The sequence below is a fragment of the Hyperolius riggenbachi genome, chromosome 8 (assembly GCF_040937935.1).
Source record: "Hyperolius riggenbachi isolate aHypRig1 chromosome 8, aHypRig1.pri, whole genome shotgun sequence".
NCBI classification, from domain to species: domain Eukaryota; kingdom Metazoa; phylum Chordata; class Amphibia; order Anura; family Hyperoliidae; genus Hyperolius; species Hyperolius riggenbachi.
Genome location: NC_090653.1, coordinates 284,897,636 through 284,918,809, shown reverse-complemented (window position 1 = coordinate 284,918,809; position 21,174 = coordinate 284,897,636). Strand labels below are relative to the sequence as shown.

The 21,174-nt window shown below is 46.9% G+C and overlaps 1 protein-coding gene across 2 annotated transcripts in view; it reads left to right on the top strand.

The window, feature by feature from the left end:
* The first annotated feature begins 304 nt into the window (after positions 1 to 304).
* The window catches only part of WDR5 (WD repeat domain 5), a 34,988-nt gene continuing 14,118 nt past the window's right edge, over positions 305 to 21,174 (top strand). The window contains exons 1-6 of one of the 2 annotated variants that reach the window (XM_068249939.1): positions 305 to 451; positions 11,512 to 11,653; positions 12,655 to 12,763; positions 18,376 to 18,449; positions 18,705 to 18,794; positions 19,550 to 19,639. In XM_068249939.1, coding sequence (XP_068106040.1) covers positions 11,573 to 11,653; positions 12,655 to 12,763; positions 18,376 to 18,449; positions 18,705 to 18,794; positions 19,550 to 19,639 — 444 coding nt within the window. In that variant the 5' untranslated portion in view covers positions 305 to 451; positions 11,512 to 11,572. Of the gene's footprint in view, positions 452 to 11,508; positions 11,654 to 12,654; positions 12,764 to 18,375; positions 18,450 to 18,704; positions 18,795 to 19,549; positions 19,640 to 21,174 lie in introns of both variants that reach the window. The other variant, XM_068249938.1, reaches the window with a different exon arrangement.

The following is a 21,174-nucleotide window of genomic DNA, read 5'->3' as shown; positions in this document are numbered from 1 at the left end:
CGAATCAAAGATCCGGATCTCTTCAATGATCCGATTCGAATCATCCGGATCATTGAAAAGATCCGAACTTCCCATCTCTAGCCAAAACCAGTAGCCGAGCCGCATGCGCATTATGCTAGGGAACGTATTGTACTGCGCAAGCGCAGTGGGTGGCCGAATCTGGGGAATACGCAGACGCAGTGGGTGCCGCGTCTGAGCATTACGCAGGCGCAGTGGGTAGCCGGGTCTAGGGAGTACGCAGGCGCAATGGGTGACTGGGTCTGGGGGAACACGCATGCGCAGCAAGTGGCCGGGTCTGGGCAGTACGCAGGCGCCTGTCTGGAAGCACTGCACATGCGCAGTCGGTGCTCCGCTCCCTGGCCTGGCGCGCTGCCTCCTTGCTTGTGGTTGCGGCGGATTCAATGAGCGGCCGGCGGGGGAGCTGAGAGCGAGGCCTGAGCACGAGGAACAGGTAACCGTGGAGCCTACCATTTCCGGCGGGGCCCTGGGTGGCTCCTGTATGCTTGTTCCGGGGCCCCTGTGTAGCCCTGTAGATATCCGGGGCCCATTCTGTGCAGCATGGGGGATCCTGACCCCCCTCCATGGCTGCCTGTTGTCCCCTGTGTATAAAGGCTGGGAGCCTCTCATCCCCCTATAGCTTCCTCGTGTCCCCTGGGTGTGCATGCCGGGCCCTGGTCTCCTCCTCTAGCTGCATGTGGTCCCTTGTGTGTGCATGCTGGGCCTTGCCCCCCCCTTCATAGCTTTACTGGGGTCTTTATGTATACATGGTGGGCACCCCTCTCCACAGCTGCCTAGTATCTCTCTCTATTTATATTATTTCCTGATCCTTTCTATATCTGCCTGGTGTTTCCTATGGATACATGCTGGGACCCTGATGTCCCTCTGTTGCTGCCTTCTTTCTCCTTTGTATGCATTCTGGCTGCATAATCTCTGTCTGTAGGTGTATGGTGTCCCCATGTACACATTCCAGGGCCCTGACCCTTCTCTATAGCTGCTTAGTATCCCCTATACTCTGATCTTTTCCCTATTTGCCTGGTGTCCCCCATGGATACATGCTAGGGCCCTGATGTCCCTCTGTTGCTGCCTTGTCTCTCCTTTGTATGCATTCTGGGGACATAATCCCCGTCTGTAGGTGTATGGTGTCCCCTATGTACACATTCTAGGGCCCTGACCCTTCTCCATAGCTGCCTGGTATCCCCTATACTCTGATCTTTTCCCTATCTGCCTGGTGTCCCCCCACGGATACATGCTAGGGCCCTGATGTCCCTCTGTTGCTGCCTTGTCTCTCCTTTGTATGCATTCTGGGGACATAATCCCCGTCTGTAGGTGTATGGTGTCCCCATGTACACATTCCAGGGCCCTGACCCTTCTCTATAGCTGCCTAGTATCCCCTATACTCTGATCTTATCCCTATCTGCCTGGTGTCCCCCACGGATACATACTAGGGCCCTGATGTCCCTCTGTTGCTGCCTTGTCTCTCCTTTGTATGCATTGTGGGGGCATAATCCCCGTCTGTAGGTGTATGGTGTCCCCTATGTACACATTCCAGGGCCCTGACACTTCTCTATAAAGTTGCCTGGTATCCCCTATACCCTGATCTTTTCCCTATCTGCCTGGTGTCCCCCACGGATACATGCTAGGGCCCTGATGTCCCTCTGTTGCTGCCTTGTCTCTCCTTTGTATGCATTCTGGCTGCATAATCCCCGTCTGTAGGTGTATGGTGTCCCCTATGTATACATTCCAGGGCCCTGACCCTTCTCTATAGCTTCCTGATATTCCCTCATACCCTGATCCTTTCCATATCTGCCTGGTGTCTCCTATGGATACATGCTGGGGTCCTGATGGAGTACATTTGAAATCGGCAGCGGTAGACTTGGGCGCAGGATACAGCGGTATATGGCTGATCCTGGTTCTGCACAAGTCCGGGCCGTTTTAATTACTATTCCCCCTCCAGGCCGCCATGGATAGTGGGGGAATGAAATAATTCGGCTTCCAGCGATTGCTGGAGGCCGAATTATTGTGTTTTTTTTTAAGCAACTTCGGCTCCGTCTTCTGACGAAGCCGACGTTACTCACTGAGCGCCGCTATAGACTGATTCCCATTACAGTCTATGACGGCGCTGGCTGCGCCCAAATCTAGCAGTGCTGAAAAGCACTGCTCCGCCTGATGACCCTCTGTTGCTGCCTCTTTTGTATGCATTCTGGCTGCATAATCCCCGTCTGTAGGTGTATGGTGTCCCCTATGTATACATTCAAGGGCCCTGACCCTTCTCTATAGCTGCCTGATATTCCCTCATACCCTGATCCTTTCCATAACTGCCTGGTGTCTCCTATGGATACATGCTGGGGTCCTGATGACCCTCTGTTGCTGCCTTGTGTCTCTTTTGTACGCATTGTGGGGGCATAATCCCCATCTGTAGGTGTATGGTATCCCCTATGTGTATATTCCGGGGCCCTGACCCTTCTCTATAGTTGCCTGGTATACCCCATACCCCCTATTTATTCTTAATCTGCCTTGTGTTCCCCTCTGTATACTTGCTGGGGCCCTGACCCCACTTAGTAGCTGCCTGGAGGCTGTTTTTGGATTAATCGTCGTGGGCGCTAGTCTTGTTTAGGGGACCCAGCAGGTAATCTCATATGCAACAGCTCTCCAATCACAGTACTCTCTTATAGCACAAAGTGTTGTGATTGGTGAATAGTGTGGGCATAGTTTACTACAACCTATTGGAAACCTAGCAGGCCGAGAGGGTGCCGCCCACCCAATCATGTTAGCTGGATTTCGCTATGATGTTTCCTGCTGGGTCCTCCTAAAGTAGACTAACACCGCAATGTGACCCTTCTCCATAGCTGTATGCAGTCCCTTTATGGATACATGCTGGGCCATAACCTGACATTGTGGCTGCATGTGTCTCCTGCGTATACTAGATGGCACTTCACTTGCCTCCACAGCTCTTTATGGTTCCCTATCCTTTCATGACGACTATTGACCTCAGCCCCCCTTCCCCATCTCCCCCCATGTAGCTTCCCGGGGTGTATACATGCTGGCCTGTTACCACAGCTGACTAAGGTCATGTGAATGTAGCTAAGAGCAGTGCTGGTCGTAATGGAAAAATCTACGCTTACGGGTCATTACGCGTAATCCTACGCATTACGCAATTACGGTTACGGCGTACTAAATTATCTACGGGTCATCACTGTAATTACGCGTAAACTTACGCAGTTACGCGTAAGGATATTGTAATGTAGGCACTTACGCTACGATGTTACGCGTAGTGCCGTAATACCCATTAATGCGTATTTTTTTACGCATACGGATGATGTGTACGCAATAGCCGTCAATGTACGCTTATATACTGAAGGCGGGAGAAGATACTATTGGTTGCTTAGGATGTTGCCTGATTGGCTACTCTTAGAAAAGGGGAGTTTTTACATTAGTAATTACGCGTAAGTCTTCGTAAAATTACGCGTAAATTTGCATTGAATTACGGTGCGTAATTACGCTCATGCGTAATTTCGGCCCAGCACTGGCTAAGAGTCCAGAAGGGCCCTTGTCTGCACTATGGGTCCCCTGACCCCATCTACTTACTAAAGGTCCCCCGGCTCACAAAGTATGCAGTGTTCTCCCCAGGCTCTTTTAGCCGGGTGCTCCACCCGGCTAGTTTTGGTGAGCACCCGGCTGTCATCAGCTCACCTCCTCCCCTGCTGTAAGCAGAGTTGAGCAGAGGAGGGCCGGCCCTGTATTCTCTCATCTTGCCCGACCCCCGCTACTTTATCATGCCACCCGGCTGGAAACATTTTCTAGGGAAAACACTGGTATGGATTTACATGGCTCTTTGCTGAGATGAAAAACTGCACTTAAAGTGGATCCGAGATACTTTTACTCATTGCATAATTGTGTTCCTTTCTTATAGTTTATAGGGCGTTCCTCAAGCCAAATACTTTTTTGTTTTAATACTCCAATTCCCTATAAACTAAACAAGGTAAGCCCACAGGTTTTCACAGTGCCTTGGCAGTGTAGCAAGGGCTTATGGGAGCTCAGTCTGGGGAGGAGGAGGAGGCTACTAGCCAGAAATTTCAGAGGCAGAGGGGAGGAGGAGAGGGGACTGAATTTACACACAGGCAAGCTCATAGCATCTCCAGCCCTCAGCCTGTGACAATCAGAACATGACTGCCCTCTTTGGCCTCAATTCACTAAGCTTTATCAAACACTTTATCAAACGTTTGATAATTTACCTCATGGGTAAAATCTAATTTTGAATTCACTAAAGTGTTATAGATTTATTGAACGTTTTATCAATAAAACATTCAGGCAGGGAACACACTTGACTTTCAGTTTTCCGCGCGCGTTTTCCTGCATACTTTTTCTGCACACCAAGTGTGTTTCCATGCAGGAAAACGCGCACGTTTTTTCACAGCAGCTGATGTAATTGATACAGAAAACTGCCAAAATGTGCAGAATCAGGATGCAGAATGTCAGTTTTTTTCCTGCGTGCGAACAACACAGTAAGTGTGTACTAGCCCATTGATTAACATGAGTTCTCGGTTTTTCTGTGCAGAAAACGCGTACGAAAACTGTCAAGTGTGTTCCCTGCCTCAATAAACCTATAACACCTTAGTGATTTCAAAATTAGATTTTACCCATGAGATAAATTATCAAACATTTGATAAAGTGTTTGATAAAGCTTAGTGAATTGAGGCCATTGTATCACAGGAAGAAATAATTATATACTGTTGAAGCTGTATGCAGCTAGATATGCTGTGTAAACCATCTAAACTTTAGATAAGATATATGGACAAGTTACTTGTTATAGTTCGTTTTTCATCTCGGATCCACTTAAAGGTATTTTCTTTGTACAGAGCAAAGCGCTAGTTTACTGTACTTAGAGGTTGGATAACACAATGGCGTAGTGGTTAGCGCTCTCGCCTTGCAGCGCTGGGTTCTCAGTTCGTATCCCAGCCAGGGCACTATCTGCATGGAGTTTGTATGTTCTTCCCGTGTCTGCGTGGGGTTCCTTCAGCAACTCTGGTTTCCTCCCACATCCCAAAAACATTCAGATAAGTTATCTGGCTTTTCCCTAAACTGTTCCTAGACCAGTGATCTGCAAACTCGGCTCTCCAGCTATTAAGGAACTACAAGTCCCACAATGCATTGCAGGAGTCTGACAGTCATAATTAATTATAAAGGCAAATGCATTGTGGGACTATTAGTTCCTTAAAGGGGAACTTCAGCCTAAACAAACATACTGTCATTAAGTTACATTAGTTATGTTAATTAGAATAGATAGGTAATATAATTTTTTACCCACCCTGTTTTAAAAGAACAGGCAAATGTTTGTGATTCACGGGGGCTGCCATCTTTGTCATGGGGGCAGCCATCTTTTTGGTTGAAAGGAGGTGACAAGGAGCAGGAGACACAGTTCCAACTGTCCTGTGTCCTGATTACCCCTCCCAGCTGCACACGCTAGGAAATGTAAAAAAAGAAAACTTTGCACCAAAACAGCAGAACGAGGGCAACAACATCAGAAATCCCATCATGCTTTGCACAGCATCAGGGGAAAAAAGCCCGGGCAGTTTTCTTCTATGCAGCTAAAAATGAGGCTTGAAACAAAGTTCTGATGCTGTGAAACTGTTAAAGAAACACCAGGCCTTTTCAGTGCTGCTTAGTCGATTTTTAGTCCGGACGTTTACTTTAACCTCCCTGGCAGTTAATTTTTTTTTCAACTCTGCAAAAAACCTTTTTTTTAATTAATTTTTTTTTGTTTCATGTTAAGCTACCAGAGTGGTAGCTACATGAAACACCACTAGAGGGCGCATGTGGCCCTCTAGTGCGATCGTCGCCGGCATCAATAGCAAACAGGGGAGCGCGTATATAACGCGTTCCCCTGTTTGGCTTCTCCTGTCGCCATGGCGACGATCGGCATGACGTCAGGCGCACTCGATCCAGCCCATAGCGCTGCCCGGAACTCATTGGTCCGGGCAGCGCAGGGCTCTGGCAGGGGGGGCCCTCTTCTGCCGCTGCGTGCGGGCGATCGTCGCAGAGCGGCGGCGATCAAGCTGTGCGCGCAGCTGGCAAAGTGCTAGCTGCGCGCACAGCACTTTACATGGTCAAAATCGCCCCACCAGGGGCTGAGATATCTCCCTGTGCGGCATAGCCCGAGCTCAGCTCGGGCTTACCGCCAGGGAGGTTAACAGCTGGAGAGCCAAGTTTACAGACCACTGCCCTAGACTATGATACATACATTGACATATGACTATGGTAGGGAGTAGATTGTGAGCTCCTCTGAGGGACAGTTAGTGACAAGGCAATATATAATTTGAACAGCACTGCGGAAGATGTCGGCGCTATATATATACTAAATAATAATAATGAAGGGGACCCAACAGCAAGACTCGTAGGGAAATTATGCTAACATAATTGGGCGGCACCCTCTCAAGCTGCTAGGTTTCTGATAGGTTATAGTAAGCTACGCCCAGTCGCCCACACTATTCATCCAATCAGACCGCTTCATGCTGTGGAGGGTGCTGTGATTGGATTACTGTTTACTAGCGTCCAAAGCTGATGTGATGCAGACACAACCATTTCACTGAGTAGGTCTCCAGGGCTCATGTTGTCTTCTATTTGCTCTATATATCCCCAGACCCCCTTCATAGCTTCCTCAGGTTCTCATGTGTCAGTGCTGGAGCTCACTAAAGGGGCCCATACACCTAACGATTTTCCCGCCGATATAAGCAGATTCGATCACTGTGATCGAATTTGCTGTAAAATCGTTGCGCAAACGCTGACAGAACGATCGATTTCCGTTCGAAATCAATCGTTTTCGTTGATCCGCCCGTGCGGAAGATTTCGGTCGATCGCCCGCGGGTCAGGAGTGCGTCCATAGCGGCGTTAGAATGCCCGACAACCGACGCTAGTGGCAATACATTACCTGATCCGCCGGCGCGTGTCCTCGCTCCCTCCGCAGTCACTTCTCCGTTCTCGGCTCCTCAATGCAATGCAATCACCCCTGAAACGCTGCATGCAGTGCGTTTGCGATTGATCGAAATCGCAACCGCTGCAGTGTGAACGCGTCTATAGGGATACATTAGTAGCAGCGCTTTGCTGATCACTGGCGATCAGCGTTACATCAGCAAAGTGCTGAAGAATCGCCAAGTGCTAACCAGCTCTAAGCGCGTTTCTGAGCGCTTTTTGACCAACAGAGCTTCCTGAGAGCTTTTTAAAAAACGCTCCCATTGGCTTACAGTAAAATCCCAAGCGTGAATTACCGCAATTTTTATGTAAGTCAATTGGAGCGTATTTTAAAGCGCTCTCAGAAAGCTCTGATGGCCAAAAAGCGCTTATAGTGTATCTGGGCCCTTAGTATGGTTGAGGTGAGCAAGCGTGAAAGTCCAATCGCACCAACGTCTACAACTTGAATTTTAATTGGTCGGATAATGTGAGGGCGTATTATTACTGAGAGGGGTGTTCGAGAGGGTGCTGTCCACCAATCACGTTAGTGGAATTTGCTGGCTCACTCAAATTGTAGTAGTGCCTCAGTTTAAAGAGAACCTGAACTGAAAATAAATAGTCAAAATAACCATTCACAGGTCATGCTTGCCTCAAGTGTAGTCTACTCCTCAATCTCTTTCTCCTCTCCTGCGTCCTGTTTGCCCACTCTGATCAATGGAATTCTCCGTCCTCCATTTTAGAAATGGCCATTATACCATAACAGCTTCCTCGTCAGCACACTGTTAAACTGTAATATCACCCACTTGAGCCGTAGGGAAACATGGACATTACCTTGCATATTCAGTTGTAACTGACAGCTGCTGATATATAACTGACAGCAACTGGTATATTTCAGTTCTGCCAGAACTGTAAGGGATCACTGTAAGAAGAAAATGGTGAGGTTCTGAGAGGAACTGACGGTGAAGTTAGTATGTAATATTCATTTGCAGCTACGTCATGTTTATTTTACATAATTTTACTCACTTCAGGTTCCCTTTTTAAACCTGTAAGAAGCAGTGGGGATAGCTTCTAAGGACGTTAAACAGTTCAGCATAGAAATATTTATTTCCTTTTAAACAATACCACTTGCCCAGCATTCCTGCTGTTCTATTTGGCCGCAGTAGTGTCTGAATCATACACCAGAAACAAGCATGCAGCTAATCATGTCAGATCTGACAATAATGTCAGAAACACCTGATCTGCTGCATGCTTGTTCAGGGTCTGTGGGTAGAAGTATTAGAGGCAGACGATAGGCAGGGTAGCCAGGCAACTGGTATTACATAAAAGAAAATAAATATGGCAGCCTCTGTATCCCTCTCATTACAGTTGTCTTCTAATGGTTGCCACATTTTGAAATCCCATCTTATTGAGAGGTGAACAATGCCTTTAGTAAAGGGTATTTCTAAATGCGTGTCTGGTATATTTGAATTCAAACACCCGGCTACTCCACGCTGCTCCGAACAGACTGTCGAGACTGGGAGTGTCAGAGCTTCCTGCCAGTCAGTTTGTGCAGATGTGGAAAATAAGCTGTAGCTCAATGCAACCGATTGCTCATGAGGGAAAGAGAATGGCCCATATGCAATTCACTTTTTCACCTGAGTTTTCACCTAGGAGATAATTTTTAATCTTCAATTTAAAATAGCTTTCCAGCACTTTTTTAACTATAAAAGTACCAAAAAGTAGGTGAAAAAGGACTATCAAACTTATTTTGAGTATTTTCTTGCATGCTGGTGGCTTAGCATGCATTTTATTGACAAGTTTAAAATGATCACCTAGGAGAAAACTCAGGTGAAAAAGTGAATTGCATATGGCCCATATGTCTTATGACTAAACTGAAAAGCAGCACAGAGGCCATGTTCACATTGCGTTCCGTTCGCGTAGCGGTTTTTTTTGCCATTACCTGCACGTTTTTTTTTAAGCGGTTTTGCAGAGTGATTGCGGTTTTTTACTTCCTGACGTTAGTCAGGAAGTGAACTCTTTGAACCGGAAAATAATAAATACAATGTATTTATTCTTAAAAACGCAATTTTGTGAGCGTTTTGCGTCTCTCCTGTACCTTCTATTTTAGGCGAAATCGCCACAAAAATGGTCCAGGCACCGCTTTACTGACCGCACAGCGCACGACCCGCGCTGATAGGAACCTTCTCATAGACATTCATTGCACAAGCGTTTGTGGGGTGATTTTAAAAATCGTCTGTGCGTGAAAAAAGGATGAAAACGCCTCCAGTGTGAACGAACCCAGCGTACGGATTCTAGACTAGAAAAGTAATCCAACTACGGGTTTACAGCCAGTTACAGCCAGGTGCTTTTTAAAAAGACAAAATCGTAAAAAACTTTTTTTTGTGTGTGTGTGTGTGTATATAGCAAATTAGTAAAAGTGGAAACTCGCCTTTTAACTTCCTTGCCGGTTATCCCGAACTCAGTTCGGGGTAACCTGCGCAGGAGGATTTCTCAGGCCCCGCTGGGCCGATTTGCATAATTTTTTTTTTGTTACAAGCAGCTAGCACTTTGCTAGCTGCTTGTAGCTTCCGATCGCCGCCGCAATCCGCCGCGCCGAGTCGCAACCCCCCCCCCCCCCCCACCCCAGACCCCTGCACTGCCTGGCCAATCAGTGCCAGGCAGCGTTGAGGGGCGGATCGGGATTCCCCATGACGTCGGTGACGTCATCCCGCCCGGTCGCCATGGCGACCGGGGAAGCCCTGCAGGAAATCCCGTTCTGAACGGGATTTCCTGCTTACTCTGATCGCCGAAGGCGATCGGAGTGGGTGGGGGGATGCCGCCGCTCAGCGGCTATTATGTAGCGAGCCCTAGGCTCGCTACATGATTTAAAAAAAAAAAACCTCCTGCGTTGCCTCCTTGCCGGAGGAATTGAACCGGCAAGGAGGTTAAAGTGAGCCCGAGGTGAGAGGGATATGGAGGCTGACCTGTTTATTTCCATTTAAATAAAACACATTGCCTGGCTGTCCTGCTAATCAACTCTGCCTTTAATACTTTAACCCACAGATCCTAAACAAGCATGCAGAAGATCAGATGTCTATGACAAATCTGACAAGATTAGCTGCATGCTTGTTTCAGGTGTGTGATTTAGACCCAACTGACCAGAAAGATCAGCAGCACTGCCGGGCAACTGGTATTGTTTGAAAGGAAATAAATATGGCAGCTTCCATAAGTTTCACACCTCAGGTTCCTTTTACTTTGCCAGGGAAGAAAACCTATATATATGTCGATAAATACTTGATCTACTTACATAACACATGTATTGTACTGTCCACGTTTTGATTTCAGTGAATTTTATATAGTAAATGAAGAGAATACTATTCTTGGTCTTTTGCCCACAGTTTTAGGCTAAATCCTGATGTCATTTCTTCCCTTAACTTTTTTCTTTTCTCCTCCAATCGCTGAGTCACCTCAGCCTTGCTTGTATACACAAGTGAGCAGAGGATTATCTTTCAGCTAGGCAGGGAAATAAAGGGAAAGGGAAGAGGAGGAATAGACTAGGGCTAGTTCACACTGGGTGATTTTTCAGCGATTTGCTGATCACTGGCGTCCAGCAAAGCACTGCTGCTAATGCAAGTCAATGGTAGTGTTCACACTGCAGCGATCGCCAGTGATTAGTGATTTGCTGATGGCGCATGCAGCCTTTTTGGAGCGATTGCGTTTCAGTGTAATAGAATCACAAAACCCAATCACTCCTAAATCACTTTCCTGTACAGTGAAAAAACAGCTTTTTGCTGATCACCGGCGAACAGCAAAACGCGACTAAAGCACTCAGTGTGAGCTAGCCCTTATAGATAAAAAGAACCCCCAGCATGCAACTGTTTGGCAATGGCTATTAAAGAGAACCAGAGCTCTGGATGAAAAAAATGTTATACATACCTGGGGCTTCCTCCAGCCCCATAAGCCTGGATTGCTCCCACGCCGCCGTCCTCCGCTACCTCTATCTGCCGGTACCAGGTCCCGTAGTTTCGGCCAGTTGACGTACGCGTAGTGCGGCACTGCCGGCAGGGGCGGCCAATTTTCCGCATCACAAGGGCTCCCTCCATATACTTACGCATGCACCTCCATACTACGCAGACGCATGCGTAAGGATATGGAGGGAGCCCCTGTTTATGCGGAAAATTGGCCGCGTCCGCCGGAAGTGACGGGACCCGGTACCGGCGATAGAGGCAGTGGAGGATAGTGGCGTGGGAGCGATCCAGGCTTATGGGGCTGGAGGAAAGCCCAGGTATGTATAAAAACGTATCCTTTTTTTACATATAGGTCGTCTCTGGTTCCCTTTAAAGGGCCAGTGCTCCTAAAGCATATGATAACTCCAAACCATAACAGCAGAAAAAGTTTTGAATGCAGGATTAGCATCTTTATCACTTAATACACTCAGACCAGTTGCTGTTGAAATTTGATTTTTATGGTGACGATACTGCTTTAAACTTCCAGCTCAGTTTATCTAGGGGTGCCTTCTGGTTCATACAGTAAGATTTTCTGACTTGTGTGCTGGATGTAATTCTTGTGATTCTGTTTTTGCAGCAGCAGCCTGCGCAAAGGGAGATAACACTACTGTGCGCGACGTGACGTGTCCCCTTTATGTACCATGGCGACCGAAGAGAAGAAACCAGAGACAGAAGCTTCCAAAACCCAGTCCACTCCGTCTTCCTCCACAAACCAGAGCAAGGTCTGTCCTGCCTGCTATTGCTCTGAAACGGTCATGTTATTATAGAACAGTACTCAAGAGTTAGACGTCCTTAAAGAACACCCGAGGTGACATGATGAGATAGACATGTGTATGTACAGTGCCTAGCACACTAATTACTATCCTGTGTTCCTTTTTTACTTTCTCTGCCTGAAAGCTAAAAATCAGTTTCTGTCCGGGTCGGACTATAGCATAACCCTCACTGATAAGGAATTAAAACCATAAATGCTTTCCTGTCAGAAAATGGCTTCTGAGAGCAGAAAAGAGATACAACGGGGCAACTGTTCATAGATTTTACCTCTGGCATACTTCAATGAGCGTGTCATTAAGAGGCCATGAAACAGTAAAAACTTAAAGGATACAGCATTTAAAAAAAAAAAAGATCAACCTGCCTGGGGCTTCCTCCAGCCCGTGGCAGCCGTCCTGTGCCCTCGCCGCAGCTCCGGAGGCTCCCGGTCTTCTTCGCTGGCTTGGATCACTCCTTTAGTAATTAGATGTATTTTATATTTACAACTGTGGGATAGCTAAGAGAGTCATTTTTTAGGATGAGGAGGAAAGATGCAATTGTTTATCTCATCATTTTAATTTTTATATATATATATATATATATATATATATATATATATATATATATATATATATATATATATATATATATATATATATATATATATATATATATATATATATATATATATATATATATATATATATATTTTTTTTTTTCACCTCGGATGTTCTTTAATGGGAATGATAATCCCATTGGCGATCCAATGGTTTGTTATTAATTGGCACCATCCATAGTATCGATCTGATTCTATCGATTGGAAGGTAAAATTGGGTCATTAGTGGGCACCTGCCATGGGGGAGGGGGGGGGGGGTCAAATCAGAATGGCATGTAAAATCGTGTCAGATTGGAATGGCATGTAGTTCGCAAGATAACTGACACACATTCACTCCCGATCTCTTTATCTTTCTTGCAGCCCGCTCCTGTCAAGCCTAATTATACTCTAAAGTTCACATTAGCCGGGCATACCAAGGCTGTGTCGTCTGTCAAGTTCAGCCCTAACGGGGAGTGGCTAGCCAGCTCATGTGAGTACTGCACTGAAAGCTACAATAACCAACGTGGATTACATTTCAGAATGTGTGACATTTATACACCTCAATTTAATATTATAGGACCGCTATGGTGAAAAATCATAAAATTTAAAACACATGCGTATGCACTTGCCTAAAATGTACGTTTCCTAGAGAAAGATGAAGTATAAATTTGTTTACCTGTAAAGATATGACAGATCTAACGGTATTGGACTAGTCCATTTCCTCATGGGTGATCCTTGGGTTTTCTTTGTTCAGAAGCCCTTATTGAATGCTGGTTGTGCCAGTCCAACTGCCAGAATAGTGTGCAAGTGATTACGGAGACTGGCTAGCATCGTTGTATAGATCCATTTCTTAAAGAGCTTTTGTAATGAATAAAGGAAATACCGTATACACTCGCATATAAGCCTAATTTTTTAGCACAAAAAATGTGCTCAAAAGTCCCCCTCTCGGCCTATATGCGAGTCACCAACTTTGTATGACCATTTTCACATTGGGCTGGAGCTCCTCCACTTGCAGTGGTGATGCTGTATGCTGTATGCAGGCTGTGCGGTCAGGAGGGGATGCCGGTGCCCGAAGGATCGGAAGTCTGCAAAGCGGGACAAGAGCTCCTCCACTTTCAGCCACTTGTGTGTCCTACTTTCCCTGCACAGGGGGTGGCCATATTGTCTTACCGATCAGGGCATCTGGTGCTGGCAGTGACATGTGACAGAGCCTGCACCATCATCAGTGTAATTATCGGGGATTCCCTCTTCCGTCTAGTGCTCGCTGTGTCTCATACTGATGATGCCATCAACGAGTACTGGACGGAAGAGGGAATAGAGGACCTCTTGTCCCGCTTTGCAGACATCCGATCCTGCGGACACCGGCATCCTCTCCTGACCGCACACCCTGCATACAACATCACCGCTGCAAGTGGAGGAGCTCCTGTCCCACGTCACTGCCAGCACCGGACACCCCGCTCGTTACCACATTCTGCTGCAGGGACTCTCCCCCATCCAGGACGTCAGTTTTCTTCAAACAATACAGACTCCCTGTACAGCATGTCTCATCCGTATTCCCGCGGCACTCCCGCCCTCTCCTCCTTCACTCCACAGCTGACAAACTCTCCCTGGCAGCCTCATTCCAGGTATTAGAATCTAAAAGTTGCTATATGTGACATGAGGGGGGAGGATGAGGTTTCCTACTGGGTGCACATTTGGCTATGGGGATGGGACTGCCTCACACTGGGAGCACATCTGGTTATTTCTATTGGGGGGAGGCCTTATATGCGACAATTTTTCCTGATTTCTGAGGTAAAAGTGGGTACCTCGGCTTATATGCGGGTCGGCTGATATGCAAGTATATATGGTGCTGAGAATCCTGCATGAGGAGTTGGGCTACTCCAAAACCTGTCGGATCTTTCACATTTTTACTGCCTAGCGTAAGTGTCCATCCTGCACCAATTTTTAGTGATCATCATCTCCTTAGCAATGTCCAGCTATCTGCTCACGTCCTCTTATGATGGTTGACCATTCACTGGTGAGGGGCGTGGCTACAACTGACAGCAACCACTCCCCCTGCCTCACGCTTATGTGACTACAGGCATGTGAAAATAATTTGTGTGATGCATAGCTAGAAAGTTAGAGCCCTTCTTGATAAGGAACCTGAAGCAAGAGGAACATGGAGACGGACATATTTATTTTCTGTCAATAAATGACAATGCCAGTTGCCTGGCAGCCCTGCTGCTCATTCTTGCATCGGTAGTGTCTGAATCGCACAAACAAGCATGCAGCTAATCTTGTCAGAAACACGTGGTCGGCATGCTTGTTTAGAGTCTATGGATAGAGGTATTAGGGCCTATTTCAACTAGCCGCCAAACACACTCGTTTTCCACATGCAATTTCGGATTCGGGTCACGTGCGGGTGAAAAAAAAAAGATACATGCCGCAGTTTTCCACAGGACACATCCAAGTTACCATAGCCGTGCATGGCGCAGCAAAGGGATGCTGATGCCAATCCGCATTACCATGGGTGCTGCGTCCATTTCCGGAAGCCCGGGGAAATGGGCCCTAAGAGGGATAAACGGCACTGCCCGGCATCTGGTAATGTTTAACCACTTGATGACCCACCCTTTACCCCCCCTTAAGGACCAGCGCTGTGTTTAGTGATCTGTGCTGGGTGGGCTGTGCAGCCCCCAGCACAGATCAGGTAGCAGGCAGAGAGATCAGATTGGCCCCCTTTTTTCCCCACTAGGGGGATGATGTGCTGGGGGGGGTCTGATCACTTCTGCCTGCTGGGTGATGCGGGGGGGGGGGGGGGGGCACCTCAAAGCCCCCCTCCGCGGCGAAATTCCCCCCTCCCTCTCCTACCTGCTGCCCCCCCCCCCGGCGATCGAGGCTGCACAGGACGCTATCCGTCCTGTGCAGCCAGTGACAGGACGTCCCCTGTCACATGGCGGCGATCCCCGGCCGCTGATTGGCCGGGGATCGCCGATCTGCCTTACGGCGCTGCTGCGCAGCAGCGCCGTACAAATGTAAACAAAGCGGATTATTTCCGCTTGTGTTTACATTTAGCCTGCGAGCCGCCATCGGCTTTGTGTCCCTGCTTGTCCTCTGTGTCCTCCTTTGTGTCCCTGCTTGTCCCCTCTGTCCTCCTTTGTGTCCGTTTGTCCCGTGTCCTCCTTTGTGTGTCCCCATTGTCCCAATCACACGTTCAGAATCTATGGATCATCCTGATTTCACTACACTAAAGGGCATTCTTTTATCATGTAGAATTGTAGATGACCCATTCTAGGCTGTTTTGGGGAAGTGGAGGTGCTGAGATTCCCATATTTAGGGCTTTTTTATACAAAGGTGGCATGTTGCGATCTGTTTGCGTAGTCTGGAAAAACGCAAGAGAAACAAAAAGGAATAGAAAACCAAGGCTGTGGAGTCAGTCGGAGTCGAGGAGTCGGAGCAGTTTTGGGTCCCTGGAGTCGGAGGATTTGTAAACTGTACTGTCTCCACAGCCCTGTAGAAAACGCAGGGCATATTGCTATACTGGGGCGATCTGTTTGTGATCCAATTTTGACTGTCCGTTTCTCCTTATATCCCTAGTCTCCGGTAAAATTTGCAGAACTCAATTGCAGTAAAACTCATAATGTAAAATTGCGGAGAGATTGGGGTTTGTGATTTGCAGTGTAAAACATTCCTTAGCCATAGACCCTGAACAAGCATGCAGATCAGGTGCTGTGACTTAAAGGGGGAACTGAAGTAAGAGGTATATGGAGGCTGCCATATTTATTTCCTTTTAATCAATACCAGTTGCCTGGCAGCCCTGCTGGTCTATTTCTCTGCAGTAGTATCTGAATAACACCAGGAACAAGCATGCAGCTAGTCTTGTCAGATCTGACTTTAAAGTCTGAAACATCTGATCTGCTGCATGCTTGTTCAGGGGCTACGGCTAATAGTATTAGAGGCAGAGGATCAGCAGGGCTGCCAGGCAACTGGTATTGATTGAAAGGAAATAAACATGGCAGCCTCTGTATACCTCTCTCTTCAGTTCCCCTTGAAGTGTGACTGGATTAGCTGCATGCTGGTTCCAGGTGTGTGATTCAGACACTACTGCAGCCAATGAGATCAGCAGGACTGCCAGGCAACTGGGATTGCTGAAAAGGAAATGCATATGGCAGTCTCCATATCCCTCTCGCTTCATGTGCCGTTTAAAGGACAGGTGCGAGGTCTAAAAGTAGAAACCAAAAAACACAAGATCTACTTACCTGGTCCTTCCTTCCGGCCCCTGGCAGCCTATCTGTCCCTCGCCGCAGCTCCAGTGTCCTGGGCTCCCCTTTGTTGCAGATGCCGACCTCGCCAGGTCAGCATGCTCTGCTCCTGCAAGCGGCCGTGATCACGCTCACGTGGACTGGAGCATTCTGCACAGAAGTACTGAGCCTGTGCAGAACGCTCCAGTCCACACGAGCGGCCTGCTTACGCAGGAGCAGAACATGCTGACTTGGCGAGGTCGCCATCTGCAACGGAGGGGATCTGCGGACACGAGCTGCGGCGAGGGACAGATAGGTTGCCTGGGCCTTTTTTTATAACTGCATCATTTTCTAATATTTGCAGTTTACACAATACTCTGCATTCTAAATGATTTCACAGAGCAGGCTAATGACCTTTTGAACTTTCCTCTGCAGAAAAAACAAAATACAGTGACACACTTGAGATAATAAGCTTCAGAAGATAGAGCTCTCTGCAACTTTGAAAGTGGAGAGATCAGTGAAACTCTTTTGCATAGATAACTGGAGTTTCTTAACCTCCTGTACTGGAAACAATATTAGACTTATATCTCTGCTCCTAATGTTTTATTTCTTAGCTGTACTACACAAACAAATCATTATCATACGTTTATTTTCACTTCAGATTCCCTTTAAAGAGAACCTGAAGCGAGGAAAATTATTTAAAATAAACGCATGACGTAGCTGCAAATGAATATTACATCCTAACCTCACCGTCAGTTCCTCTCAGAAGGTCACCATTTTCTTCTTATAGTGATCCCTTCCAGTTCTGACAATATTTTGTCAGAAATGAAATATACCAGTTGCTGTCAGTTATATATCAGGAGCTGTATGTGCAAGGTAATGTCCATGTTTCCCTATGGCTCAAGTGGGCGATAATACAGTGTAACAGTGTGCTGACCAGGAAGCTGTTATGGGGTAATGGCCATTTTTAGTGTAGGAGATTCATAAAATGGTATAGCAGGCATCTTCCTTTTTTTTTTTTTTGTAATTTAAGAATACAATCTATCTCTTCCCAACTTTTTTTTTTTTTTTTTGCACAATTTTTTTTAAACTGAAAAGCAAAACTATCCTTGAGCGCGGGATTTGGGCTTCTTTTACACTGTAAATCGCAATTCCAATTTGTGATTCAACTGGATAGCAACTAGCAACACGGAGAAAAAAGCAGGACTTTTTTTTTTTTTTTAAATCACATGTAAAGTCGTAACAAAATCAGAATCGCTTGTAAAGTTTCATCGGAATCGCATGTAGTGTAAGGGCTGGTGCACACCAAAACCCGCAAGCAGATCCGCAAAACGCTAGCAGATTTTTAAACGCTTTTTTTTATTTTTATGAGGCGTTTTGCTAGCGTTTTGCGGATTGCTGCTGCGGTTTTCAGTATAGTAGATTTCATATATTGGTACAGTAAAGCTGTTACTGAACAGCTTCTGTAACAAAAACGCCTGCAAAACCGCTCTGAACAGGCGTTTTTCAGAGCGGTTTGCGTTTTTCCTATACTTAACATTGAGGCAGAAACGCATCCGAAATCCAAAAAATGCCTCACCCCGGGAGTATGCGTTTCTGCAAAACGCCTGCCGCTCTGGTGTGCACCACCCCATTGAGATACATTGACCAAGCAGATCCGCAGCCGCAAGCGGATCTGAAAACGCCCAAAAAGCCGCTCGGTGTGCACCAGCCCTCAAAGAGCCTTTCAACTTAGTATTGTGCTACTATGAATTAACGTAGGTGTCTGCAGGTATTTATACATCTTTATATTCCCATTGTTGGTACATGAAGCGGGGTTTATTTTAGATCAGCCATCCTTGCATGTATTTGTAAAGTTATGTTGTTTTTTTGTTTTTTTTTAAAGCGGCGGACAAACTTATCAAAATCTGGGGAGCGTACGATGGAAAGTTTGAGAAGACCATATCAGGGCACAAGCTGGTAAGTGTCCCCCCCCCATCCCCCTGCTTGTGTTGTAGAAGCCCATTTAGGCAAGGTTTCATTACAATGCAGGGATAGGAGTCAGGGGGATTCTTCTTCATGTAAATAATCATTTTAATGTTTAGAGCTGTATTCCCCACCAGACCACCAATTACAGGTTGGGCTTCCCCCGGAGACCCCCTGAGCTTAGCTTGTGGATAAATGAGTAATGGTTGTTTTGTTTCGCCGGATGACGTGTCTTTGTGTTTATTTCAGGGCATATCGGATGTCGCCTGGTCCTCCGACTCCAACCTCCTGGTATCCGCATCTGATGATAAAACGCTAAAGATCTGGGACGTCAGTTCGGTGGGTCCCTTCACTCTGTGTTTTGGGTCTGCGCAGAAATACGATTAATGATCAGCCCACCACGCAGCCCCCACCCACGTCTGATAATGCAGTTCTGTTGTCGCAGCTCTTATTAGTTGGCAGTTTGTGATTATTCTAGAAAGACTGGTAACAACGCTGGACCTAAAACCTCATTCGCATGCTTGAGGAAACGCGGGCGATAAGATCCGCCGCAGTATCCAATCGATAAGATCACACACCAGTGTGATTGAGCGGTTGCAGGTGTGGAAACCCAATTGGCAGTGGTATTAGTCGATTGTGAAGAAGGTTCCGCACACAGGCAATTTTGTTGTCTCATCCAATACAAATGACAGTATCTGGATTATCGCAAATTCTTTCTGTTTTAAGAAAGCAAACCTTTGTTTTTCTTAGGCATACTCCGTAACTGTGTGCGAAGGCTCGCCGTACATTCCCTTGCACTTTTAATCAACAAAAAATTACTTGTTTCAGTTTAATATGTAACTTAATTTTTAGTCTCCAAAACTTACTATAATTGACTGGTACAAGTTCATGCGCTCCAGAAGCCGGCTTCAGTAGCCCCCGGGGTACGCATGCCGCATGTTGTGCAGAGGAGGGAGGAGTTGGCACCGGAGACAGACTCCCCCGGGGCTGTACGGCTGGTTTGGGGCCTGATTTATTATTATATTCCATTATACAGCCATGTTCTGTGTTAGATGCTCTGCAATCTCTGGTGACTCTTCCGCTTCTCCCTGCAGGGGAAATGTCTGAAAACGCTGAAGGGCCACAGCAACTACGTCTTCTGCTGCAACTTCAACCCACAATCCAACCTCATCGTGTCCGGCTCTGTAAGTCTCCTCTTAAAAATCCTTTAGCAGCCAATTTAATTAGAGGCTTGCAAGTGCTCTGGGTCAATTTATTATTTCTTGTTCGTTACATTTCCCTGCTTCTAATTAGTGCTGCTGTAATGTGTATTTATGAGCACTTGTCACTCTGGGGCAGTGTGAGACAATAACAGATGACTTCTGCTTTCTATAGTTTCTGCTAATAGAGAGAGATCAAAGCATTCCAAGAAGTTACAGCACAAGTTCTGCCGGCTGAGGTCAAAAGCAGCACACTTATCTCATACGAGATAACGCTATTGAAGCTGCTAATGTGTTAATGCTATGTTTAGACTAAAGCTGGCCATACACTGGCCCGATTTGCCGCCGTTTCGACAGCAGATTAGATCACTGGGATCGAATCTGCTGCCAATCGTTCGCGCTACACGCCGAATTTCGATCCATTCCGTCCGATCCCGCCGATCGCGCCGTGCGGAAAATAACCGTCGCTCGCCCGCGGGTAAAGAGCGCATCGCTAGCGGCGTTCGAGTGCCCGACGACCGACGCAATAGAGCCGCATACATTACCTGCTCCGCCGGCGAGACTCCCGGGTCTCCGCTCTTCATTCCCTGCTCTGCTCTGGTCTGGTCTCCGGCATGCTTCCCTTCTGTCCCGGCAGGAAGTTTAAACAGTAGAGGGCACTCTACTGTTTAAACTTCATCCAGACAGGAAGAAGGGAAGCCTGCCGGAGACCAGAGCAGACCAGAGCGGAGAAGAAGAGCGGAGATCCGGGAGTCTCGCCGGCGGAGCAGGTAATGTATGCGGGATGGGGGGAAGCGGCGGCAGCACCACCACCACCACAGATTGTGAACGGTTTCAGGCTGAAATCGGTTCACAATCTGTTTGCAGTAAAGGTGGCCATACGATCCCTCTCTGATCAGATTCGATCAGATAGGGATCTGTCTGTTGGTCGAATCTGATGGCAAATCGACCAGTGTATGGCTACCTTAAAGACATGGTTGTAAAGTCAACCTGAAGTGCAAATAAAATAATTTTACCAACATAAATAAGCAAAAGACCGGACTTTCCTGGAGTCCCACATTCTTGTTTTGGTTGTGTTAAAACATTCGGGATTAAAGCGTTCCATTGCACTTCATGTTTATTCAGCACCCGTACAGAGTAATTATTGCCTGATAGAGGCACTGTAGTGACACATAGTAGAGTGCAGTAAATTAGGATCAGGATAGCCTCTTTTATGATAATTTTCCAGGTTTCTGCATCAGAAAAACTTCCAATATGTATATAAGCTGTATGTAGCCCCACCCTCCCACTGATGCTTAGCCTAGGCTGATTAGTTATGCAGAATTCTCTCCCCTCTTGTCTAGTGCATTCTGGGAGCTCAGGTGCCAACAAACAGCTAATTGGTAGCCTTACAGGGAATGGGCGTCTTGAGCAGGAAAGGCACTCCTTTCGAACGCCTCTACCCTGCTTCTCCATGCTGCTGTCTGCCCTGCCCCCCTCTCTCTCCATCTCTCCATGCCCCTGTACCACCTCTTCCCGCC